The 27566-nt window shown below is 47.1% G+C and overlaps 1 protein-coding gene across 2 annotated transcripts; it reads right to left on the reverse strand.

The window, feature by feature from the left end:
- Window positions 1-211: 211 nt before the first annotated feature.
- Window positions 212-27566, reverse strand: AP2S1 (adaptor related protein complex 2 subunit sigma 1). Of its 2 annotated transcripts, none has more exons than XM_085852861.1 (5): window positions 27386-27566; window positions 22618-22767; window positions 8637-8750; window positions 8463-8522; window positions 212-1595 (listed from the first exon to the last, which is right to left on the reverse strand). In XM_085852861.1, exons 1-5 carry the CDS (start codon window positions 27386-27388, stop codon window positions 1494-1496), a joined length of 429 nt encoding a protein of 142 aa, XP_085708987.1. In that variant the 5' UTR covers window positions 27389-27566; the 3' UTR covers window positions 212-1493. The 2 variants fall into 2 exon arrangements, with proteins under 2 accessions (XP_085708987.1, XP_085708986.1); XM_085852860.1 differs by lacking the exon at window positions 27386-27566 and adding an exon at window positions 27108-27242.

Raw genomic sequence — 27566 nt, forward strand, 5'->3', positions numbered from 1 at the left:
TGGGCCAAAAACGATACTGCCGTTGCATCTTCTTGCCAAGTGATGATCATAACTACCAAGCTTGGTGAATTTCTACACAACCGTTTCGGAGATAGCATGACGGACAGATAGATGGAGCACTTATAGTATACCCCCCACCCCCCGCCGCTTTTATTTTCAAAATGTGTGGTGATAACATGCGAAGCAACAAGTTCACAAGTAAACCACCTCGCAAGGATCATCACAAATGGGTTTTATTTATAACATCGATTGAAGGACAAGAAAAGATAATCCACCTGTTATTTTTTGCCAATTTATAGAGCCAAGAGCGAGAATTTTTATAAACACACATAATCACCAATTTGGATGAATGATTAGCTTATTACAAAGCTAAACACTTTCAGGTGTAAAAACAAGGAAAAAAAATATTCGACATTGCTTCAATAAATATTTACAAGAAATATCAGCAACAAATCACGGAATGATTAGCGAGTAGAGATATATCAACAGTTATAAAGTCCCAGAACGTAAACGGAAAAGTAACAGCGCCCAATGCCTTAGGACGGTCACAACCATCATCTTACCTCCTCAATGTGAACGGATTGAAAGTAAAGAAAAAAAAAAAAAAGAAAAAAAAAACGCTTTCCAGCTCACGCACCCATAAACGGCATCGCTTACGGGCACACAACCTCATTTTGTGGGTGAAGACTATAACGAGGCATGAGAGGAGGGGGCAGGAGAGTATATATATGGCTTCTTGAAATGGCATAAAGTGAGAAACTTCGGTCATCGAGACAAGCAAGGGCAGTGGTGTTTCAAATTAAAATGCAGGATATATGCGGGGGTGGGAGGAAAGATCTACGACAAGACAAAACCAGGAAATTGAGACGATGTCAACCTCATTATAACAATGAACCACACTGTGCTCCCCTCAAATATCTTGGTGCACTCCTCTTTAAGTGCCCAAAGCGAAAATTATACACCATAAACACGTTTGTTCATACAGAGGAATCCCTCTGCTTTGATGAAGGAGGCTATCAGGAGAGGGACGACGACAAGCTTGCAGCAATCTTACTTTATCAATCATCTTGGAGCAAAGCAGTTTTGGCCAAGTTTGAGGAACAACATTTATAACTTTCATACACTTAACTCAACGGGCAAAAGTTCCTTTTTGAGAAAACAACATTTGATAATAATTTAAATCACAAGGCCTCACAATCAACAAATCAAAACCAATACATACTGGTGTGCAGAATCAGAATACCATGACATCGTAGATACTCGAGATGCAGGTTTGGAGACATTTGACCAAAGGAAGTCAGAACGTTAATCCTGGTGAACAGGTAATGAGATCATGAGTGCGGGTGACCCCCCCCCCCCCACCGGTATGGACCTTAACGATCTGGGTTGGGTTTGCGAGGGACACAGAGTGTCCTTTCAAATTCTGCTGGCACAACAGAAACATGTATGGTGAATGTAATGGGAGAGAAGGGGGTGATGAGGGTAGCGGGGGGTTACTCCAAAGATTGGAGCATGAGCAGCTGCTTCAACACTTTGGTCTGACTTGTCTCACGGATTTCCCCTGCTAGAAACATCTCGTCCACCACAGTGTACACCTGCATATGACAGAGCACAAAATGAAGAGATAATATCAAAGTAAAATGAACAGGAAGGGTGTGCAAAGTTCAACAGTTCAAGCGAATTGACTGCAAAATAAAATCCCCCCCCTACCCCCGAAGACACCACCATGGAAATGGACTTAAGAAGCAGAGGCTGACTGAAGGTGGCAATGTGACAAATAGAACAATCCAATAGGGGGAAAACCAGTCTAAAACTCAAGAAAATAGTCAAATAAAATAAGAAATAGAAACAGAAAACAATAAGCTAAAACCATAAGCTGCCCATAATAAACTCCAAATACAACAGATATCGGGGGGGGGGGGTATGATGAGGCAATCAACAAAATAAATCAAAATCAACAGTTTGAAAACAACACAAAAAGGTTCTCTCGAGAGCTCGGGAAAAAGGAAATAAAATTTTTGGAAAGGTACATGTGACGACGATAAAGAACACAACAAGGAAGCAGACTGGATACAACACTTGGAAAAGAAAAAACAACATCTACAGGAAACACACCAAATGAGAATCGATGAAGAAAATTAGAAAATCTCTCGCAAAAGTGCCGACTTTCAAATGCCGCCCAGATGCAATTCCAAACTTCTGGCTAAAACGATGACATGCTCTCCACCCTCACGATGCTCAGGCATTTAAAAAAACTCATCCAAGGGGAACAGCAAATGGATCAATGGTTCACAGAAGGCAACACTCTTCCAATCCCAAAATCTAAAGAAACCCATCCACCCATCAACAACATGCAAACTTTTAACAGGTATAATGACTGACGCAATTTACGACCACCTCACTCAACAAGGAGCTTTGGAGAGGTCGAGCAGAAAGGATGCAAAAGGATTCCATGGACCAATAGACCATTTATTGCTAAACAAAACCACACTTGAAAACTGCAAGCTCCGACAAACCAACTTATTCACAGCCTGGATTGATTTAAAAAAAAGCCTTTGATAGTGTCCCACATTCATGGATGATAAAATGCATGCAAGTGTTGCGAGCCAGGGGTCGGTGGTGAGAACGACCACTCGGTGGGGAAAGCTCGTGTCGTCTCCCACCAACTCCCCGGAATTGTAGGCCGTTGCTGGGATAACTCCGCGAGCCGGCGGGTTGTTGAACCGACCGTGGTCGCCAATATTTCAACCGCGTAGCGTAGGGACTATTTGTCTATAACCAATTTACTTAATTAACTACGCGATTTCAACTACCGGGGAAACCACGCCCTCAGCAAGTCTTGCTCAAACCGGGTCACTCTACCGGCTGCGGTAGAGTTCCAACTACCGACTACCAACTCCGGTTCGGGTGCAGCCGAGTGGAAACTGTCAAAGCCGTGCCGGCTGGAATGGACGGATTATCGGGGATAAAACCCCGCCTAAACTCTCAGATCCGAACCATGCTGGACCAATTCAAGAAGGGACGGAAACGAACTGGGAACATTTCTAACAAGTTTTATTTCCAGTAAATGAAGACACAAAGCAAGACTTAACATGAATATGCAAGAAGTATTTACAATGTTCCAAAAACACTTATTCAGTTCGACTTAAAGACTGGCCCACACGCAGGCACACACACACACAAATGAAAAGAAACCCAGAGTTTTTTATTGGACCCTTGCAGCTGAGGAGAGAGACAAGCTGGGGGTCAGAGTTCGGTTAGGTACCTGGCCGTCGGAGAAAGGGGGTACTCCATGCTGCGGCACCTGACAATGGTTGCTGGTTTTGTCCCCAGTTGCATGTGTGGGACTTGAGGTTCGTGGAGGAGCTCTGGTGGTGAGTAGTGGGGTCCAGAGGGGGGTCGGGGTTGCTCTTTCCTTCCTCGGAGAGGGCCAGCAGACACGTTCGCCGCCTCGACGACTTTCTTAACAGCAAAAAACCCTTTCGTGACAGCAAAAACACTCCAAAAACTCTCCAGGACCCCAAAAAGACTCTCCAAGACCCCCAAAAAGACCCTGCCTCAGAGTGGTCGGGAATTTATGGACCTCCCTCAGTGGGGAGGGGCCTTGGTGAACACACCTCGCTGTCCGCCTTTGGACAGGGTCCCACGACATGCCTTTCCGGGGCGGGGCCTTCGCCCCTGCCGGGAAACCCCAGCCACTTTTCCACGCGGGTTCATACTTGACGAGTAACAGTATCAATGTTGCAAAGATTGTGATGAAAGAATTACAACGTGCGTGGGAGCCGAGAAACCGGAACCACGAGATCTTGCCTTGGCATGTCAGGGTGCGAGAAGGCAGCTGGTTGGTGGTGGATCGTGATGGGCCAAGGGGTCATGCAGATGGGATGGTTGTTAGATGGCTTGTTGGAGGGTTCATTGGATGGAAAGATTTAATAGCCTCACTAAAAAGAAATCGCAACGCATGCCTTTGATTCTCCCACAAGACAAAAGGAAAGGGATCTGACTACACACATACTTAACGACATCTGTATGTGGAATGCAAATGGTTTCCAGATCCATAATACAAGTATACAAAATTGACGTCCAGATAGTCACACTGATTGAGAAAGCAATGACGCTCAGGAACACAACTCTAATACTGTTGCGGGCCAGGTATCGGCGACGAGCATGACTGCAAGATGGAGCTGCAGAGTCGACTCGACCGAACACCCGGAATTTATAGGTCGTCACCCCGGACAACTCCGGAGCCGACGGGTCCCTTATTGGACCGAAGATTGACAATAGGTCGACCACTTGGGGTAGGGTCAATTGCCAATTTCAATTTACCTAAATACCCACGTCGTCCAAACTCCCGGGGAAATTCACCTTCGACGGCCCTTGTACGAGTCGAGCCATTAGCATGCCCAACCCGAGCAGACGGTTGCCGAAGTTCCGTCAGTCTGAATGTACATTTACAGCGGCAACAGCCTTTATAATTCACCAACACGTGCCATGCTAAGCCAATGGAAGAAACACAGCAACGAACTGATACATTTAACAAATTTATTTATTTATAATGGGGCAGCGGAGCACGCAAGAAGGAAGAGTTAACCGAATACTGAAGGAATAGCAATTTATGTACAAGCACTTATGCAGTTTTACTTAATAGACTGGCACCACACACACACACACACACACACACACACACACACACACGTACACCCAAGAACCAGTGGCCATAGCCTTTGAGGCCTCGAGCTCAGAGGGAAAGGCAAACTGAAGACCAGAGCCTGCCTCGGACCTGTGCGCCTCGTGCGGGTACGTTGAGCTGGCGGGACTCTGACCTGTGGACCTCGTGCGGGTACGTTGAGCTGGCCAGACTCGGACCTTCCGCATGTGAGGCGAACGTGATAACCACTCGTGTCAGGCGAACGTGATCACGACTCGTGTTCCCAGTTTCTCTCTCCTTGTTCACCGACAGAGACACGGCACGCAACCGACTTGCGGTTCTTGTGGAGGAAGGATCAGGTGTCGTCCGATCACGCCGCACCCTTATTCCCCCTGTCCAGGGTGGAAGGGGCCCGCTGGCCCGCTTACCCCCTCCCCCTCACTGGACGGTTTTAGCGTGCAGAATCGCTCGTCGCCCGGTCATTGGCTAAAACGAGCGGCAAGTCTGTCGATTGGCCCGGAGGAGTGATGACGTCACGCGGACCGCCTTTTTCACAGTCACGGGATCTGATTGGCTGAGCGGCAGCCACCTCACTCGTAGCACGCTGATTGGTCGCGGGCCACCGCGAGGCTCCTCCTTGAACTCCGCCCACCATGGCGTCGACCAGAGAGAGGTGAAGGTGATGCCGGCATTGTTGTAGTTTTGAGGATTTAAAATAAAAGAAAAGAAAACCCTGACTATCAAAGTAACTCACAGCGCATGCACATTTATTCACCCATTAAACAAGGGACAGGGACCCTAACTAAACAACACATACTTACCGATATAACTGTTCTATAGGACCTGTATGTTGAGTGCTCACGGCTTCCAGATTCGCAACAATACTACCTTACTTGGAAGGAAAGATTGAAATCCCAGGAGTGAAGATACGACGTGGTATCGTACAAGGCGACAGCCTTTTCCCCCCTCCTGTTTTTTCTGTCCCTTGACTGATTGAATAACCTCATCAATAAACAAGGACATGGATACAATCTAACATACAACAGAAAAAATGACCAAAGAAACAAGAAAGGGAACACACCTACTGCACATGGATGATCGAAAAATAAATAAATATAAAAATAAAAATAAAAACCACACCGAATGATGAGAAATTGCCAGATCAGCTAAAACTAGTTAAGTAGTACTCAGAGGACATTCAAATGGAGTTTGCTTTTGACAAATGCACATTTGCACAAGGAAAAACAAAAAGAACAAACATCTCAAATTGATCAAAGTAAAACAACACAGGAACTAGAAAACAAAGCATCCCAAAAATACCTTCAAATGGAAGGCTACCCCAAGTACAGCACAAAAAAAGGTGAAAAATAATCAGCAACAAGTACCTACGCAGAATAAGACAAATTCTGAAGTCATCCCTCTCTCCAGGAAACAAAACCAAAGCTATAAACCAACTTGCAGCTCTGGTATTCCAATATAGCTGTACAATTATAACCTGGGCACAATTGGAGATCAATAATTTAGAAACCAAATTGCTAACGATTCACAAGATCTTCTGCAAAAACAACAAGCAATGCATAATGAGGTTGTTCTTGCCAAGATGAGGAGGAAGAGGCAGTCTGATGGAGCTTAACCAAGTGTACGGAACAACGTGTGAAAAGCTCAACAGACTATTGGATGAGACTTGTACATGAGCAAGAAAACAATAAACCAGAAAAGATATTTCATCTATTGAGCAACAAACTTCCAAACGTAGGTGCAAATGAAGACTACCACACAGGAAAATGAAACAGAAACAAACACAGCCCCAATGATTGCAAATAAAAACAAGAAATTATTTGCTGATGACTCCACCCTCTGCCGTACCATCCGTCATCCTTCAGACCAGCAAGCATTAGCCTCTTCGCTCGCTGCAGATTTGGATAAAATCACAAACTGGTCAATCACGTGGAATATGTCTTTCAATCCTGACAAATCTCACACTCTCACTATGTCTCGCAGAAAGGACCATCTGAAAAAAAAACCCAACCTACTTTCTCAACAATTCTCTTGAATAAGTCCTTTCATTCAAGCTTTTGGGTCTCACCATCTTCCACGATCTTTCCTGGGAAAGCCACATCTCCAAGCTCGCCGACAAAGCCAGTCGCCGACTGGGCATTCCACATCGTGCAAAGTCCTTCCTGGCACACCTGAGCTCCTGACCACAAATAAAGCTTTCAACTGCAGCCTTATGGAGCACCGCTTTCCCTTCTGGGCTGGTGCTCCCACCTCTCACCTTTCTAAGCTTCAAGCTGTGGAAACAAAGACATTTAGGATCATTGGTATCTCCCACAGTGAGGCTGTGTCTTTGGGTCTCTCACTCTCTCATTGCAGGCAGGTCGGTGGTCTTTGTCTTCTAGTCTCTTCTCCAGCCTCTAACCCTCTACTCTGTCTACGATCTGTCCTACCCATATTTCCGCAGGGTGCTCAAGGTTCACCAACAACCGCCTTCTCGTAAAACGACCAAAATCATGACTCACTGCTCACCTTCACTTTTTCATTCCTTCTTTTTCCCACCTTTGGAACAAACTCCCACACTCTCTTCAATCCCACTCTTGCCTCCAGGTCTTCAAAACAGCTGTTCACCACCATCTCTTATCTTCCCCCATCAAAAACCATGATCTTTTCTTCCCCCCCCGTTAATCCAGCCCAAATCCACGTCGTTCAAAGTCTTTCCTTCCTGAACGTCCCTGAGGGGCCATCTTGTTTACTCCTTCACTCTCCCTTCCACAGATCTAATGTCTGTCCCCCACTATTTTGTGCTTCACGTCCCCACCCCTCTTGTCTCCTGCTCCCCTTTTTATATATTCTGTGTTTGCTCTTCTATGAGCCTCGACATTGTAGACAAAAAATTTAAAAAGACCAATAGGGCATTTCAGATCCCCGCTAGGGCTTTTTTGTGGCGTTTGTGTAGTTTTCTGTCATGTATTTTGTGTGTGGTGTTTGTGTACTGGTGTATTCCATAATTAATAATAGACATAACTATAACTGCCACTTTATAACTGCTGGCAGGGATGACCGGGTACTAAGATGTCCCGCTTTGAACGGACACGTGACCCTGACCCATGACGCTTATTATTCAATTGAATACAGAATGGGATTAAAAATAAATTCAAATGAAATCAAATGGAAGACCAAATTGGAATCATCAGAAGGAACCCGAACAAGCAGAAAGCAAAGATGAAGTCATCAGGAGGAACCGAGATAGGATTCGTGTTTCAGCTGCTACTCCTCCACCCTCAAACCAATCCAGGCACAGCCAAGTGAGCCTTATTCCAGAAAAAAAAAAACCCAGATCCAAAAAATTAAATAATTCTGGCTGCCAGACCATGTGTCCGATCAGGTTAGAATTTAAAACATACATTCTCCACCACTACATCATAATTGTGAAGTTTCACGTCGAATAATGAAGCGGTTCAAAAGAAAGAATTTTTTAAGACTCACTCAATCCAATATCGCTGCCAGATCGTGTGACCTATCAATTATTCATGAATACCCTGGCATCCCCAGTCTTTAAAGCTTTATGGTCAGTTCACAACTTTTGCCATATATTTTCATAGCCAACCATAAAATATATTAATAAAACACACCAATTATGTATCACACGTCGACATTGAGACAAACATGTTTTGCTTTATGGCATACAAAGAGAAGCTTGCAGAGCTAAGCTTAATTGCCATGTGACAGGAAGAAATGGTCGTTCAAAGCACCCTTTGTTTCCTGTTTGTACTTTTAGTGAACAACATTGCTTCGACAAAAGAAACCAAACAATTACCTTATAGAAGTTAAACACCAAGTCCAGCTCACACACATTGTGGAAATATTCATTCAAAACCTGCATTGACCGAAAAGAAGAAAAAATTTTAGAAGTTAAGAAAAAAAAAAAAATACATGATTGCTTTCATGAAATTGAAGAAGGCATTCACAGGACATTCAAAAACATTCTTACCTCCACAAAGTTGTGAATGGCTTCCAGGTAGGCGAGGTTGTTATCGTTCACGTCGACACAGATACAGAAGTAGAGTCCAGCATAGCGACGATAAACGATCTTGAAGTTGCGAAACTGTCAGGAAGAAAATATACTGTGTCAATATGTCCACGGAATAGTACTGTTACGGCTGTGGAAATTCGCAGAACACCATAAAGGTCCTTAGTTCAGTTATTCCGGTAAGTCTGTGTTCAGATAGGTTTCCCCACCGTTGTCTAGAGGATTTTCTTCGTGTAACCGGGCTGTGATCCTTTGAGGTAGTGTTTTTCTTTTTCTATCTTTATTTTGGACCAACCACATCTCAACCACCATTACAACAACCACCTTAACCACAACGCCAACCACGCCACCATCACAACAACCATGATCGCCTCAACCATCAACTACAACCACCAACGTCGCTCTCAACAACCTCCACCACAACCACACGTGCCTCTCCACAAACCACACCATCCTCACCACTTTAACCCCAAACAACATCGCCTCACCACCTTCTCCACCCCAATCACCTTTGCAACCACAATGCTAACCACCAGCCACGCCACAACTACAAGCAACCACACCACAATCCCACGCACCAACGAATAGCATCTGCGAAAGCCAGCGCAACGCGAGCAAAAAGACTAAGGAGAAACCTCCAATGGTGCGCGGATTTTTCCCGCGCTTGGTGTGGGGAGGTGCGATCCGAGCAGAGGTCAAAGGTGAGAAAGAGTGGGGGCCTCTTTTTGGGGGAATGATTTCCTTGGACCTGAGCCAAGAATGATTTCTCTAGCGCCCCCCCCCCCCCCGGGTGGCGCGTGGGGAGGGGGACGAGAGGGCACGCCCCTTTTCTAGAAGCTTCCTGCAGGAGCTGGAAGGGGGGCAGAGCCGAAAATGGGGAGGAGTCAGGCGTTGGAACCTGGGGGATAAAAGGGTGCACGAGATGCCAGGTTCGTTCGCTGTTGGTCGTCAAGTCGTATTGTCTCTTCGGGGGAGCTTAGTCTCTTCGTGGCATTGGGTGATTGCTGCTGCTTCGTGGTGGTTCGAGCTCCGGGTGCCTTCCCTCTGGATGCCAAGTTGTGAGGGTTGTGTGCGGTGGTCCAGGGTCGAGGCACGCACGAGAGGAGTGTGCCGGAGAGAGCTCGCCGACCGTCGCACCACGAGGGTGGAGGTAACCAGTGTCGATCTCGTGGGACCCATTCGGTCAGCCAAGTCCCATGCCATAAAGGCCCACGGGCCCAGTCTGACCCCCCTGTTTGTGGGGGGGTCTTTTTTCTTCTTTTGTGTGAATGATGTGGTGCCGTGTCCATAAGTGAACCTGTTAAGTACCTGTGAAATAATAAGAATATTCGGTCCTAGTGCTTTCCCGTGCTTTTGTTTGCCTTGCTCGTGTATGCTTTTCTGTATACGTGCATGATTGTTCCATTGCAACATTGTTTCCGTGTTTCATTATAATAAATGTGCTTGGTTCAAATGTAACCCGTTCGTCGCATCCTCCTTTCACCACATTGAAATGCCATCTTGCATCGCGGAATAAATAGCTGGGTTTTAAACACCCGTTAAATAGAATCGGATCCGGCGAGGTCGGGCGATAATACCCGCTCGGTTATCACTGCAGAACAGAACGGACCGCTTAAGCGGTTCGTGTCCCAAGCCGACCTGCATCGAGGTTTGGCCGCCCGGTCGGCTGTCCGCGCGGGTACTTAGGTATATCGAATTCGGCGAGTGACTATCTTGCGCGGGTAGACAATTGGCTCGGCCGTGGTGGGGTTGAAGACCCACCCATGACAGGGTTCTGGCGTTGCTCCGGAAGGTCGCGACTGAATTGTCCGTCCGGTGGGCGAGCTGCTACTATTAGTGGAAAGCGGCAGTTCGCACGCCGGCAGGTGCAAATTCGTAACAGTACAATATCTGCTGATGTCCTTATCCTGCATGCAATTCATTCATGTACAAACTCCTGACTATGAATGTTTAATTACTGTTGAAATAAATTAAACAAGAAGGGCACTCGGTAGAGCACATACCTCCGCCAAGCAATGTCTGATCCACAAGAACATATCGGGTCCATTACGTTTCTGAAATATCATAACATATACATATATATATACATATATACATATATACATATATACATATATATATATATATATATATATATATACATATATACATATATATATATATATATATATATATCGTTTTTTGGCACCATCGCTCAATGGTGAAGAATTACTTTAAAAATTAAATAATTCTCGCATCTAGATTCGGATGTTCACCAAAATCAAATCATTTCTTCCTCGTCACACCCCCAACCTGTCCACAAAGTTTCATCCAAATCAGTCCACAACTTTTTGAGGTATCATGCCACATATTAGTTTAGCCCTAATCAATGGTGAAGAATCTCTGGAAAAAATTGTCATCGTCGGATCTGAATATTCACCAAAATCTAATCAGTTTGTCCTTTTCACACACCCAACTTCAACCGGATCCATCCACAACTTTTTGAGATATCCTGTACACAGGCAGACAGGACAGACAGACAGACACAGAGACAGAGACAGAGACAGAGACAGAGAGACAGAAAGGGGTGAAAACAACCTCCTTCACCTTCAGTGGCAGAGGTAATAAATAGAATATCTATGCAACAATTAAATAAATGAATAAGAGGCAGTCAATTCAAAAAAAAAAAAAAAGTGACAATTTCTTTAACTTTTATATATTCTTACATGAAATATGGCTCAGTGACAACAATGGCACCACCTTTCTCACCACACTCAGCAGAGAATTTCCTGAGGAGCAATTCCCTCCTCCCCTTGGATGCCATCCTATGGAGATTGCCTGTGCTCTTCAACCTTTTCAATGCTGCATGTCAAGCAAGGAAGTAGCACGTGCCATTTTCAAGTCTTTGGTATGAATCGCTGAACCGCAAACCTCCGAGACGCAGAGAGAACGCTCTTACGATTACAGAGTCTGGAAATTATCTCCACCCATTAAAAAGAAAACAAAATTTTTTTTAAACGATTGGGGAGGGGGGGGGACATTGTAATCAGTTGTCTGTCTGTCTGTCATGATATCTCCTCCTAAACGGTTGACAGATATTCAAACTCGGTAGTTATGATCACCACATGGCACGAAGGTGCGAGAGCAATATCATTTTTGGTCTCGCCTCCTGGGGCAGTTACAAAGTCAAATAACAAAAAAAAAACAATTGCAGTTACAAGCACATTTTAAAACATTTTTTTTAAATGAAACTTTGTATATGCAATCAACATGGGGAGACGCATGAAATATGGAATGATTTTTTGGGATTTGACCGTGGTTCACGCCCCAGGGATGGGGACTGAGGGACACAAGATGTTTGTTTGTTTTTTTTTTTTTTAAACTAAATTTTATATTGGGTCACTCTGCTATTTTCTGGTGGAACTCTACTATTTTCAATTTTTTTGCTATCTTCAAATTTCGCTTTCGGTTGGAAGCATGGGGGCTTTCGATGGTGAGTCATCGACTTCGCTAAAGTTATTATTTTTGTTCGGGCCGAGATTTGATTCACACGACATCAATTTTCTCATGCATCACATACTTATCCAATCAATTACCAGCCACCAGGAGTAATAAATAAATAAATAAATAAATAATAACTTGTTCTTGATTAGATTGCACGACAGCAAATCCTGTTTAGAAGAAAGCACTGCGAGTGCAAAGCTGAAGGCGGTCTCTCATTAGTTCGAGGGCCGTTTTCACGACACCACATGCTCGGAGACACGCACACTTTACCCTGTGTATGACAGCAATCAGGTCAATCTCAGTTTTTATAATTCAGGATATGAATCGATGTCAAAACAAAAACAAAGTTTAATTTTTCTCCACCACCCTACCAATGAAGCACCTGTTACAGGTTATCCAGTCTGGGAATCCTGAGGTATCAAATTTTGCAAAGGCCGTGTGCACACGCCAAACATTTCCCCTTCACATCCATTCATGGTGTCAATCGCCTACATGTCAGTACGATTCCTCCACCCACACTTCTGCTCTCTGGGCTCTTATCCTCAACGTTGTGCTGCCCCTCTCAGCTTTCCCCCCTGCCCCTCCCCATACCTCCTCCGGCTTTCATTCTCCTTGCTCCTTGCCACATCCCTATGTCCTATCAGCAGCTCCTCTCCACCTGTGTGGAACTCAAACATTTGGGGCCTCCGTTCAGAGAAATCTTTTCTCCAACAGCCTCAGATCATCAATTTGGATTCAGACCTGGTCACTTTATCTTAGACATGCTGCTTCTACTCTACCAACAATGGATGGAGGCCCTCAATAATCAGACATATCTCAAGCTTTTGATACAGTCTGGTGTGGTGTCGTGGTAGAGGTGCTCCAAGGCAGACAAGCGCGGGGGAACAGTTCAACCCTGCTTTATTGCACGAGCGAGAGCGTGAGCGTACGTTGCCCGTAACTCCCCTTTATTACGTACTCGATGCACTCTACAAGCCACACGACTTAGGCTCCCAGGCCACAACGGCTACAGCAACTACTACCATTCCTCAGGCGGCGTGCACTCCTATATCCCGCGCAAGCACGTGATCACTCTAACCACTCCTCCACCACACTCCCTCACATCATGCCCTGCCCCCGCAGGCCCGCTACACCGCACTCCTCCCTCCTAAAACCATGATTATTAAATGACCATCATCATAATAAGCATAACACTGAACAACAAATTTCAAAAAATTTTTTTTACTGGAGATGTGTAAAGTGATTAAGACTAATTTGGGTACGCTGATTTCAAAAATCATAACCGTTTTGCTGTATCACGTCAGGATTTTCAGGAACAGAAATATTCCCATTGCCTAGAAGTCAGGATTTCAATGAAATTTACATATGTCTTTAACATGTCTATTTCGTACAATTGTTGTTAACTTGTGTTATATTTCTTTCTTTCAGATAAAGATGAGTAGGCGTTACTGTACCAATCATCCTGACAACTTCTGTTATGTCTGTGGTCGGTATACCAAAAAAGATCAACAGCGAAGTATATCTACAGCAGTGAAAATGAAGGCCGCCTACTTTCACTACTTCGGGTGTAAGGTGGGGGACCAAGAACAGAGCTGGGCACCACACATCTGCTGCACAAGCTGTCACACAACCTTGACTCAGTGGTTGGTGGGCAAGCGCGCGAGCATGCCATTTGCGGTGCCCATGATATGGCGTGAGCCGCAGAATCATCATGATGATTGTTATTTCTGCTGCACAAGCATCGCCGGCTTCAACAAGAAGAATAAAGGTCACATCAAGTACGCTGACTGCGTCTCTGCTCGTAAACCTGTGCCTCATGATGACGAGAACCCCGTTCCAACACCTCCAGCTGATCAGAACATAGCTGTAAGCAGTGGTGAAGAGGATGGTGATGATGAACCTTTTGAACCCGACACTCAAGAATCACACCTTCTGAACCAGGGAGACTTAAATGATCTTGTAAGAGATCTCTCGCTGTCAAAGGCGAAGGCAGAGCTGCTTGGATCAAGGCTGCAGCAGTGGAATCTACTTGAACCTAACACCAAGATATCCTTGTTCAGAGCACGTCACAGAGACATGGCTGAGTTCTTTGAGATGGAAGACACGATGACATTCTGTAGTGACATCAACGGTCTGTTGAAAGAACTTGGGTCTGATCACGATCCTGCAGACTGGCGCCTCTTCATCGACTCGGGGAAGAACAGCTTGAAGGCTGTTTTGCTCCACAATGGCAACGAGAAACCATCAGTCCCACTGGCTCACGCGTTCGGCATGACAGAGACCTATGAGACTATGCGGCAGCTGCTTGATTCCATCAAGTACAATGACTTCAACTGGCACATCTGCGGAGACTTGAAAGTGGTGGCGCTGTTGTTAGGGCTGCAGTCAGGCTACACGAAATACATGTGCTTCCTTTGTCTCTGGGATAGCAGAGACGACAAGAATCACTGGACGAAGAAAGATTGGGAAGAGCGAAAAGAGCATGTACCTGGTCGACACAACGTGAAGCATGTCGCCCTTGTCGACCCAGCCAAGGTTTTCCTTCCACCACTCCACATAAAGCTCGGCTTGATGAAAAGTTTTGTACGGGCAATGGATCTGAATGGGCGTGGGTTTTTCCTCAAGGAAAAGTTTGGCAACACCTTGTCGGAGGCCAAGATCAAGGCTGGTGTCTTTGTTGGACCGCAAATCCGACAGATTATGAAGGACGAAACTTTTCCGACAACTCTAAACCCCAAAGAGCTGGCAGCGTGGAGGAGCTTCAAAGCTGTGACGGACAACTTCTTGGGGAACGAGCGTGCGGACAACTATGAAGAAATAGTGCAGCAGCTGCTGGAGTCCTTCAGGAAACTTGGCTCCAGGATGTCCCTGAAAATCCATTTCCTCCACCAGCACCTGAACTTCTTCCCTGACAACTTGGGAGCAGTCTCGGACGAGCATGGCGAGCGATTCCACCAAGAGATTTCACTCATGGAGACGCGTTACCAAGGGCGGCACAACCCGAACATGATGGGCGATTTCTGCTGGTTCCTGCATCGTGAAACTGACACAGAGCAGCACAAACGCAAAGCCAAATGCCTAAAGCATTTTTAATTACATTCTAGTGGAGTTTTTCTGTAATTTCTATAATTTTGAAGCATTCATGATGAAATAAATGAATAAATGAATTTTTGTAAATTTCATTGAAATCCTGACTTCTAGGCAATGGGAATATTTCTGTTACTGAAAATCCTGACGTGATACAGCAAAACGGTTATGATTTTTGAAATCAGCGTACCCAAATTAGTCTAAATCACTTTACACATCTCCAGTAAAAAATTTTTGTTGTTCAGTGTAATCAGCATAGGATACCATGAAATAAAAGCAGATAAGGTACAAAAACGATAATAACCCCAAAGCATAGGCACATCACACCATATACCATGTCGATGCGAGCGAGCGGAACTGCAATGGACAGGTTCCGAAGACTGAGTTGCACAACGAACCCACAAAAACCCTGACCGCGTTACAGATATCAAGAAGCAAGGCGGGCAGCACAGCATCACTACGCAGCAGAAGCGCCCCCAGGAGGCTCATGCTTACACGCCTTCCGGCGAGGTCGCGGCGACCTCCCGAGCAAACCTCCCCCAGCACCATCAAACGCCCCCGGCCGACAAGGCGGCACATCTCCCCCAGCCAGACCCGAATCAGATAAACATTCCGAGCCCGGAAGCCCGCTGTCTGGAAGCCGTGGCGCCAGCGCAAAACCCGACTGGCCTTGGGCGGGGACGCTGAACCGCGCCGTCGGCTGGGTGCACCAACAACCCCATAACAACCCACGCATTACAATCAGCTGAGATTCCAACGTCGTACGCCCAAACGGCCTCGGGCGAGAACAGAGAGTTGCGCCCCAGGTGCCAGGCACGTCTGACCTTGCCGAAACCAGAGGTGGGGGTAACGCTGAACAGCGAACCAGCCCCGGCTCTGAGTCGATCTCTGAGATCCACACGGCAATTGGATGGCAGCAATCCCATACAAACCACACATCAAATCCAGTCATGTCATAAATCAACAACAACATCGTCTGCGCAATTGCAAACTTCTTTTTTCGTACAGCGCGTTCTCCCAAAATAATCCCCACACATGACAGAGTAACAACCCGTGGCCCGCCCACGCAGCGGGAGGTCAATAAAACCTCTTTATTTGCCACGATCGCCCCCAAAGCCTTCATATCACATCGGTCATAACGAAAATCCCATTGACTGATCCCAGCCAAACATATTCTCACACACGAACTGTCGGCATTTATTTCAACAACGTTAAACTGCATCACTTGAGCAATGAAAATCAAATACGCAACGAACAGCAACCCATGAACCACATCACGTGTCCGTCTCTCGGTTGTCGTCGCAACGTAGCGATGACCTGCTTGTCGTCGACAGTCGCGACCCGCGAACTCCTTAAACGCGACTGGCTCGCTGCAATCGCCTGAACGACACGGGCGCGCATTGCACCACGAGTGCAGCCGAAGCGCGAGAGCTCATCGCGGCTGGCCTGGCTCCCGTTGCTCCAGAACCGTACATCATCGTCGCAGGAAGCAATGAACGGCAGCTCACGTTGAATCGTCGCGGCCCCCGTCGCCGGAACCTCACCCTCGCATCTCGAGGGAGGCCCGGGCCCACACGGAGGTACGTGCCCCGAAGGAGGCACAGGTGCACCTGGAGGTACGAACTCCGAAACAGGAACTGCGAGTCCCACCCCTCGCACCACGAACTGCAACCCGCTGACCCCGCTGGGAAACCAAGACGTGTGCCCCGCCAACTGCCGGCAGCGCTTCACCGGCATACGCGTGCGATGCGAGGGCAGCACGAGCGGACTCAACTCGACACCCGATCAGTGCCCCGATCATCTCGACCTCCACTGGCACTGGTCCTGTCACCGTTGGACCAATTGAAACCAGGTTCAACACGGGCAGCATCAGTGCCCCGGTCATCTCAACCTCCCCTGCCATTGATCTTGTCACCTCCGGACCAATTGAAGGCAGCTTTAACATCGGCAGTATCTCCCGTTCCGGGTCGCCGGGATCTCTGTACCCAGGCTGCAAGACTCGACCCGGGGCGTAAGGGTCGCTTCGCACACCGCCATCCATGACCGTTATGATGGGCGATGACTCTCGGCACACACACCATAGACGTCCCCGAATGCTCAGACCGCCGTCCGATTGACTGCATTGCAACGCTCGGCCACGACCCGCGCCGAAGACCGTGCGCGCGGCCGTGCGCGCCTGGAACATCGCGCTGACCTCCGGATCATCTGCTGCGCACCGACCATCGAGACCCCGGACATTCCTCAGAGCTTGCGCGACATTCGACACCGCGTCTGAGCTGAACTACATGTCCTCGTTCTTTAGCCGTGACCTCGCAGAAACCATTCCCGAGGTTTGCCAAGCATTAATAAAACGAACTCCGACCACGGCCGTTGTCCACTCAACGTGACCGTGGAAATAGCAGCCCAACTGTTCAGAAAACAATTCGAAGTCGTCTCCGATGAAGGCGGGCACGCGTCCGTGCCCCGTGTCCCGACCTTCTGTCATGCCTGCGCCGGCCGTGACGGTGAGACGCCCGGCCCCGGAGCCTGTGCGTGCGGCGCACGAAACCTGCGCTGCGCTCCTCCGGGATCCTCGCCCGGCGTCGACCTCGAACCGCGCGGGGTGCGCTGAGTTACTCGCTGCCGATCCGAACCCAACCACTCTACACACGCCGATCCGAACAGCCTCGTCGCCAAACTGTGGTGTCGTGGTAGAGGTGCTCCAAGGCAGAGAAGAGCGGGGGAACAGTTCAACCCTGCTTTATTGCACGAGCGAGAGCGTGAGCGTACGTTGCCCGTAACTCTCCTTTATTACGTACTCGATGCACTCTACAAGCCACATGACTTAAAGGCTCCCAGGCCACAACGGCTACAGCAACAACTACCATGCCTCAGGTGGCGCGCACTCCTATATCCCATGCAAGCACGTGATCACTCTAACCACTCCTCCACCACACTCCCTCACATCATGCCCTGCCCCCGCAGGCCCGCTACACCACATCTGGCATCCTGCCTTGCTCTCCAAACTGGCTGCCGATGGAATCCAAGGCCAACTCCACTCTTGGGTTACTGACTTCCTCCACTCTAATAACCAACATGTGGCTCTCAACAGAACCCTTTCATCTCCTCTCCCTGTCAAGGCTGGAGTACCCCAAGGCAGTGTTCTTGGCCCTCTCTTATTCCTAATCTTCATCAATGATCTCACCAACGATGGAAAATCCTCTTTATCTCTTTGCTGATGACTCCACTCTCTGTCATGACGTCTCTCATCCTTCTGACAGACAGGAAGCAGCCTCTTGCCTCCCCTCAGACCTTGACAAAAATCACAAACTCGTCAAACACTTGGAATATTTATTTCAATCTTAAGAAGGTCACACTCTCACTCCAAAAGGACCATCCTGCAAATACTCCCAAACTCTTCGGACTCGCTCTCAGCCATGTTCTCTTGAGCAAGCCACATTTCAAAAATGGCCTCCAAAGCCATACTAGGCATTCCCCATCATGCAAAGTCCTTCCTTGGCACACCTGAGCGCCTGTCCACCTACAAGGCTTTCATCTGCAGCTCGATGGAATACTGCTCTCCCTTCTGGGCTGGCCCCCCTGCTTAAAATCTTGCTCAGCTTGACACCATGGAAACAAAGGCTTTCAATATCAGAGGAATCTCTCACGATGAAGCTACATCTATGGGGGTAGCTCAGTCTTCTTCCACCTCATCTCTGAACTTGCACCATCTGCCCTCTCCGTGCTTTGTCCCCCCGCATGCATGCGGTCCACTAGCAACCCCCTCTGAGTGACACTGCCTAAATCCAGAACTACTGCTTACGTTCACTCATTTGTTCCTCTTTTTTCCCCCCACCTGTGAAACCACCTACCATACTCTATTCAGTCTCTTTCTTCCCTCCAAGTCTTCAAGACAGCTGTTCACCACCATCTCTGGTCATTCTCCATCCAAAATCATGTTATTTTCAACACCCAATAACCGACCACCCCCCCACCCCCAACCAAACCCTCCCAAAAGTTTTGCTTGTGTTGTATCCATATTGTCCCCCCTTTGCATTCTCCCTTACCCCTCATCATTGCCTGCAACCCTTCTTTGTCCCTCTCCATCTACTTTCTCCCTCCACCCTGCTGTGTCCCGATTTGTTTTGTCATAGCTCTTCCTCGTGGCTAAAGCATGTGGTGGAGAAGAAAAAAAATGGGGGGGGGGGAGGAGGCAGCCGGTGAAGCTCTATTCCTTCGAAGATGACTCAGATAAAGTAGGAATTTAAGGACACACTGGGCTATTTACAATGGAAAAACTGGGGAGAAACACCCACCAGCAAGAAGAGATTGGGGTGAAGCAAGAAGAGATTGGGGTGAACAGCAGGCAGGGATCACAAATGCATCATAAGGGACACCACAAAAAGACAATTCCCATAAACCTTCAACAGCAGAGCAGACAAGATCACTGCTTATCCCAATGACATGATTCGTCCACAAGTTGGCTTAAATTAATATGAAATTCATTCCGAGTCTACAATTCATTTTGGAGGAGAGGTACAAGTTCCACCATCCCCCATAATCAAGGAAAGATCCGAAACATTTATATTAGTACTCTCACTAAAGTTTTAAAAACAAATTTTAACGAGAAAAGCACTCGGCAGAGCACATACCTCCGCCAGGCAGAAGTTTACATTTTGGATCCCACTGATAGTCCGGATCCAGATCCGGCCTTGAACCAAAATTGAATCAGCTTGTTCTCGTCACCTTCCCAATTCATCCACAAAGTTGTCATAACCGGTCCAGAACTTTTTGAAATGTTTTTGGTACCATCTTTCTACGGTGAAGAATCACTTGAAAAAAAATATTCTCATATTCAGATCCGGATCACCAGCAAAATCGAATCAGTTCTTCATCATTACACACCCGAACTGTCCACCAAGTTTCGTCCAAATCCGTCCAGAACTTTTTGAGATATCCTGTTCACAGACAAACACACAAACAGACAGGGGTGAAAACCATAACCTCTAGCTACCTTTGGTGATGTAGGTAATAAATAGCAGTAATATATATATATATATATATATATATATATATATATATATATATATATATATATATATATATAAAAATACAAACCAAACTCCTGACCACAAGACGTTCGTGAAAGCCAAAGGGGCATGCCCCATCGCGGTACTTGTGCAACCTGAGAGTCATCTGCCACACAAACACATTGCCTCTGCCTTGCTGATCACAAATTAGGAGATTTGCAGTCAGGAATAATAAATTTAACGAAAGGAGCACACTGAACCGAGATGCGACATGACACCGCCATGAGATACAGTCGATACATAAAGACTTCAAATTGCCTTGCACCTCACAAAAGTGTGTATATATTGTTGCGGTTGAGGAAATTTGCAAACCACCATTCAGGTCCCATAGGTGAGATATCTCTGTAAGTACATGTGTAGTTAGCCCCAAACCCATTGTTTAGAGGGAATAAATGTGATTCATTTGGGCTGCGACCCTTTGAGATAGCCGTTTTTCTGTTCTATCTTTATTTTGAACCAACCACGTCTCAACCGCCATCACACAACGCCGCTTCACAGCAACAACAACGCCAACAGCCACGATCTTTACCTTCACAACTCGCTCCCGCAAACATCACATCACCGCCATTCCGAACGGCACCATGGCCATAAACCACCACCATAAACCCTCCACCACCTCCACCTCTCTCCTTCTGAGGCCATTCCCGGACCACCTATGGGCACGGAGCGTTAGGCTGTCCTGGGCTCGTACGGGACGCGCGGCGAGCCACGAGTGCAAAATGCGGCCTTTCCGAGGAGAATTCGGATCAGGAATGCTACACGCCCACTTCTGATCCGTCCAATCAGCAAGCGCGGGGCGGTTTGGCCCCGCCTCAAGACGCGTCTGTGTGGAATCGAGATATGCAAATTCTAGGCTCAGGGGAGACTCACGCCCCTTTTTCTCCGTCCAATGGGCGAGCGTGGCTCCACCCCCGAGCTCGTTCTGATCCAGAAATTTGCATATGGGTTCTCCTGCCGGCCTATAAAGGCCGAGCGCGGGGCGAATCTGAGTCGGGTCAGTTTTGGAGAGCAGAGTGTGGCAGTGGCAGCGGCAGAGTCGGTTTGGGTCGAGTCGGTCTCAGAAGAGCGGAGAGTGTTTTGGGCAGAGTCGGGTTGGAGCGCGGAGTGGAGTCGGAAGGCGAGGGCGTACAGGTGGTTTGCTGCAGTCGGCTGAGGAGAATTGGGGAAGAGACCGAAGAGCCTGGGTCCGAGGCAAGGAAGACGGCGGTCGGCGACGAGGTCGCGGTGGAATCGCTCGTCGCGGGACCCAAGCAAGCCAGCCATACTCTTTCCCAAGAGCATCAACAATTCCCCTCCTTTTACCCCCGCGCTGAGATAGTGCGAAAAGGGGGCCCCATTCCCACCCCACTCCAAGCAGTGCCAACGAAACCCGCGAAGGAGCACGAAGTCGGGGCACCGCCGCGCCGCCACATCACAAACACACGGGTAGGATACACCCGGTCTCGCGGACCTGACCGCTCTTTCAGGTCCCGCGCAAATATTGGCCCACAGGCCACGTCTGCCCCCTTTTCTTTTGTTTCTGTGTAAACGTGTGTGTGTGGCGCCAGTCTGGTGAAGTAAAACTGTGTAAGTGTTGCCGTGTGTACGCATCGTCGCTTGTAGATCTGCATTGTTGTGTTTCTTTTGTTGCAATTGCTTTTTGTGCATAATTGTTTTAATTGTATATGTGTGCTTTCCGTGTGCTGCGGAATAAATGTGCATCATGTTGAACTGTTTTCCCGTTTCGCTTCGTCTTTTCATTAATTGAATCTCCATCTTGCTTCACGTAAAGGGTTGGTAGTGGGCTTAATACGCCCGATAATTAAATCGGAACCGTCGAGGCCGACGATAACACCGCTCGGTTATCCCAATAGTACGGAACGGGTCGCTTAAGCGGCCCGTGTCCGGGGTCGACCTGCGGCGAGGTGCGATCGCCCGGTCTACCCTCCGCGTGGGTACTTTGGTAGGTCGAGTTTGGCGAACAACCCTATCCCACGCGGGTGGCCGATTGGCACGATCGTGGTGAGTCCGAAAGGCCCACCCGTGACTAGCTCCCGCGTTAGTCCGAGAGGGTCACGACAGAATTGTCCGTCCAGTGGGTGACGTGCCGCAATTCGAGTTACGTGGCCGTTCGCACGCCGGCGGGCGTGAATTCGCAACAATATATATACAAATAAATAAAGTCTTTTGCATATCTAAACCAAATACAAGCCACAATAGTGAGGAATCAAATTAGCACTAAAAGGCAATATACTTTTCAAATAAACACCAAAGATACAAATGTAAAAAGAAATAATAATAATAATAATAATAATAATTTTCACCTCTACAAAATTTGTGTGCTTTGCATCTCGAACCGTGACCACTGCATGGACCTCTTCAATGAGCTTCTGTTTCTCATCATCATCAAACTGCATGTACCACTTTGCTAGTCGTGTCTTTCCTGCCCGGTTCTGAATCAGGATGAATCGAATCTGGCGGGGGAGTGATGGAAGAAGGAGGGTGAGTTAGAAACGTGAGTGCGAGATACGCAAGTCCAACAAGAAGTGAATACTTCGATATCGCGCGGCTGGGGGCAGTAAAAGTCCAGGTTAAGAATGATGAAACAATTTTGCAGTTATAAAATTTAAATGTAGACAAGGTGAATTAGCATGCATGATGGGAAGAGTTTATGTACTTTGGACAAATTTCTATTGATAGCACTCAGATCAAAGGGACGTACATGGCCATAAGTGTAATAGAAGACATGACAGAAGACACAGGACAGAATAGCCAATTGTATAACAGCGCGATGTCGCCGCGCTGTAACAATGAAGAACGAGAGTTACAATGCTGCGCATCAACAACTAACGGAACAGGAAGATTATCACTTCCTACTCAGAAAATAAACTTCCGGCGTCACACAGAAAACGATTCAGCACAAACAAAACAAAACAAAACAAAAAAAAAAAAAAAAAAAAAAAAAAAAAAAAAAAACATCGCTCTTGCGCATTAACCCCGCCCACAATTCACCTGGCAATCTTCGCCCCGCAATCCACCCGGCAATCTCCGCCCACAATACACCCGGCAACAATACACCCGGCAATCTCCGCCCATAATACACCCGGCAACAATACACCCGGCAACAATACACCCGGCAATCTCCGCCGGCAATCTCCGCCCGCAATACACCCGGCAATCTCCGCCCACAATACACCCGGCAATCTCCGCCCGCAATACACCCGGCAATCTCCGCCCACAATACACCCGGCAACAATACACCCGGCAATCTCCGCCGGCAATCTCCGCCGGCAATCTCCGCCAATAAGTGTGATAGAAGACACAGGACAGAATAGCCAATTATTAGTGGGGCAGATAACAGCAATTTTTGAGAGGAATCGTGCAAATGATGATACAAGCATCAAATTTGGCACATTTGTTCTCCAGGGGGATTCTAGTCAAATCTGCCTGATTGGCCATTTGAAAAAAAAAATAAAAAAAAATAAAAAAAAAAAACTTCAAAAAAGTCAAGATCACGAATCAATGTTGGATGCCGGCTGACATTGGTGAATGTTTCAGAAACATCATCAAAGACGTTCCAAGTCTGCCATGCAGTTTTCTTCCCTTTACCGCGGAAGGCAGACACGACGTCACATCCAGTGAACGTATGGAAGTATGGGATCCCTCTAGCTTTCTCAGGCCCTATTGCAGAAACGACCTCATGGACTGGAATCCATCATGCCTTGGCTCCTTGACCAAAGGCAATCCACATGTTCTCAAGACCAAGACAGATATTGCTATGACCAGTACGTCCGTGTCATTAGCCTTAATGATAATGGACTTGCTCCCATCCGTCGTTGCATCCCTGGCATGTACAAATATTCCAGTGTCAGCTTCTTCATGACAACGTGGAGACACAGCATCCAGTGACTTCCTTGTGTTGCTTCTGGCATCGTCTCCTTTTGTGACAACGACTGTGCTTCACACATCTTTTCCGCAAGGAAGTGAAACAGCTCAGTCTTGTTGCTGTCATCTCGAAGAAAGCTTCTCCAGTTACTTGGGGTCTTACTGGTTCCTGTCACTCTTCTTCCGATTCCTTGCCCCCTTTTCGACCTTGCCTCGGACTTCAGACTTGACTTCTTGTACACAAACACAACGTCCACCCTCTCGTACCTGGCACCATAGGATTTCACCTTTGGGATGATGTCGTCTTTGGCATAGTCATCAAATATCTTTGAAGTGCGTGGAGGTAGGGGAAGCCTGGTGTTGGCTTAGTGGTTAGGGTGGTGGCTTGGGATCCCAGGATCCTGAGTTCAAGCCCCGGTGGCTGCTGAATTAACACCAGGGGGTTGACTCAGCCTGTCATCCTTCCGAGGTCGGCGAAATGAGTACCAGTGTACTGGTCCCGGTGTATGCCCCAGTTAGAATAGGTGTACCATATCCCTGTGTGTCGTAAGAGGCGACCAGGGTTGGCGTCAGGAAGGGGATCCGGCCATAAAAAAAAACATTGCCTCAAGAAAAAGCCTAACCCCTGCACAGCAGGGAAAAATGGCTGTAAAAATGGTCATTTTTTTTTTTTTTGCGTGGAGGTAGGGCATTGGTAAGTGCTGAGCCATCAATGATGACTGCATCTCCCCTTGGTTCTCTGTCTGGGATGTTCACTTGCGTTTCAAGAATTTTAGCCAGCTGTGACTTCAAATCTTTTTGAAGTTTTTTTTTTTTTCAAATTTTTCAAAATTTGGATTTTCATGTTTTTTTTTTTTTGTTTTTTTTTTGTATACCTTGGTCGAGGCTCGTATGAGAGCTAACACACAACTCACAGCAAGGAGGCATGAGACAAGAGGGGCGGGAGTGGAAGGGACAAAACAGTGGGGAACAGACACATTAGGTGAACTGTGGAAGGGAGAGGGATGGGGATGGGATGGGGAACATGGCGAAGAGAAGATGGACATTTCAGGGACTTTCAGGAAGGAAAGCAGGAGAAATGAAGGAAGTGGGCTTGGGTGGATTATCGGGGGTAGAAAAGATCGAGGATTTGGATGGGGAAGATAAGAGGTGGTGGTGAACAGCTGTTTTGAAAGCCTGGAGGGAAGAATGGGAAAGAATAGAGTGAGGAAGTTTATTCCAAAGGCGGGAAAAAAGAGGAATGAAAGAGTGAAGATGAGCAGTGATTCGTGATTTTGGTAGTTTTACCCGAAGGGGGTTGTTGGCGGACCTTGAGCGCCCTGTGGAAATGTGGTGGGGACAAATCGCAGAGAGAGCAGGGGGGGCAAGGCTGGAGAGAAGTCGGTAGAAGACAGAAAGACCACCGACCAACCTGCGGTGATTGAGTGAGAGGCCCAAAGACTCAGCTTCATTGCGGGAGATGCCGATGATCTTAAATGCCCTGGTTTCGACAGCGTGAAGCCGAGAAAGGTGGGAGGCAGGAGCACCAGCCCAGAGGGGAGAGCAGTACTCCATCAGGCTACGGACAAAAGCTTTGTAAGTGGTCAGGAGCTCAAGAGGGCCGAGGAAGGACTTAGCATGACGGAGGATTCCCAGTCGGCGACTGGCTTTTGAGGCGAGGTTGGAAATGTGACTTTCCCAGGAAAGGTCATGGCAGATAGTGAGACCTAGAAGCTTGAAAGAAAAGACTTCTTCCAGAGGATTGTTGAGAAAGTGGATGGGGGGGTTTTGTAAACGGTCCTTTCGAAGAGACATAGTGAGAGTGTGAGATTTGTCTGGATTGAAAGACATGTTCCACGTGTTGGACCAGTTTGTGATTTTATCCAGATCTGCAGTGAGTGAAGAAGCTGCTGCTTGCCGGTCTGAGGGATGACAGATGGTACGGCAGAGGGTGGAGTCGTCGGCAAAGAGAAATAGAGGATTTTCCAGATTTGGCCAATCCAAATGGCCAATCGAGCAGATTTGATCAGAAAGCCCTACAGAACAGAAATGCCAAATTTGATGCTTGCATAATAATTTGCACGATTTTTCTACTATATATATATATATATATATATATATATATATATATATATATATATATATATATATATATATATATATATATATATATATATATATATATACATACACACATATATAACAGCGCAATGTCGCCCGCTGTAGCAAAGGGGTGGGGGTGGGGGGGGGGGAAATAAATAAATAAATAAACGAAAATTACAACACAAATAATCTTTTTCAAAGAAATCGAGAAATAAAACATTTCAGAGATGTAGCTAAAGTTGGTCTGGCAGGACAGCCTCAAGGTACGTACAATCATCATTCCTGGTGGGGGAGAATAAGCCGTCTAACCTGGGTTCGAATCCTGACCCAGGTATAAACTGTCATCCTGCTGTTTCACAGGCAAGGTGATTCTTCAACGTGTGTGCGCAATCTATCAGATGTACGTTCAACGGACACATCCCCTGTCTGCCGGCATAAGTTGGTGGACATCAAGGTTCCCAGTCTCCTTCGCATCGGGAGAGCCATCGCCGGCACCATGAACAAATTTTAAAATCCTGCCCTGACCTCAGTCGAACGTCAGTGAAGCCTGGCCAGCCGGTTCGTGAAAGACTTGGACTAAAAAAAACCACAAGTGCAAATAATTTAATAACATCATTTCTCCCGGCTTAACGTGTCCATCGGGAGGAGAACACACTTGATGATACAACGGGTCTTTCGATACCAACCAGTGTTATAATCAGGACGGGAATCGAACCCAGTTGAGATAGCTCACAGATTAGTCCCAAACAGTCGGTTTGCTTCCTCTGGGTCGAATCCTCACCGTGAGTGCCGCTTCATGCACAGCCAGAGGGACATCGAAATAAAACGTTCAAGCAACACAGTTTACCACAGTAGCGTAGTAGTAGGCCTCAGCAGCCGCTGCTGGTGTTACCCGACGGATGAAGCAACGAAAATCTTCAAAAAGCCGCATTCATTATTTACTGATCTTCAATTTAAAAAATAATACAGCGAAGAGCGAGCACACACACACACACACACACACACACACACACACACACACACACACACACACACACACACACACACACACACACACACACACACACACACACACACACACACACACACACACACACACACAAACACACACACACACACACTCACCATTGTGTAATGTCTCCTGAGGTAAAAACCGCACGAAGCATAGAAAGAGCGCAACGCCGCCACCTAAATGAATCCCCCCCAAAAAACCCACGTCTTTCCTCTTACGAGGATTCTTCTTCTTTACGGTATTCTTCTTCTTCTTCTTTACGGTCTTCTTCTTCTTCTTTACAGACTTATTCTT

Source organism: Eptatretus burgeri, chromosome 13 (genome assembly GCF_056783735.1).
Source record: "Eptatretus burgeri isolate ZD-2024b chromosome 13, Ebu_testis_v1, whole genome shotgun sequence".
Taxonomy (NCBI): domain Eukaryota; kingdom Metazoa; phylum Chordata; class Myxini; order Myxiniformes; family Myxinidae; genus Eptatretus; species Eptatretus burgeri.

Bases quoted from the DNA above. Each gene is read 5' to 3' on its own strand.
- AP2S1 (XM_085852860.1), bottom strand. From the start codon at position 27,191: ATGCGGCTTTTTGAAGATTTTCGTTGCTTCATCCGTCGGGTAACACCA. The intron at 8,751-22,617 runs GTGAAAATTATT...TCTTCCTGACAG, and splicing joins AGCACACAAATTTTGTAGAG to TTTCGCAACTTCAAGATCGT. The intron at 1,596-8,462 runs GTAATTGTTTGG...TGTCATATGCAG, and splicing joins TGGTGTTTAACTTCTATAAG to GTGTACACTGTGGTGGACGA.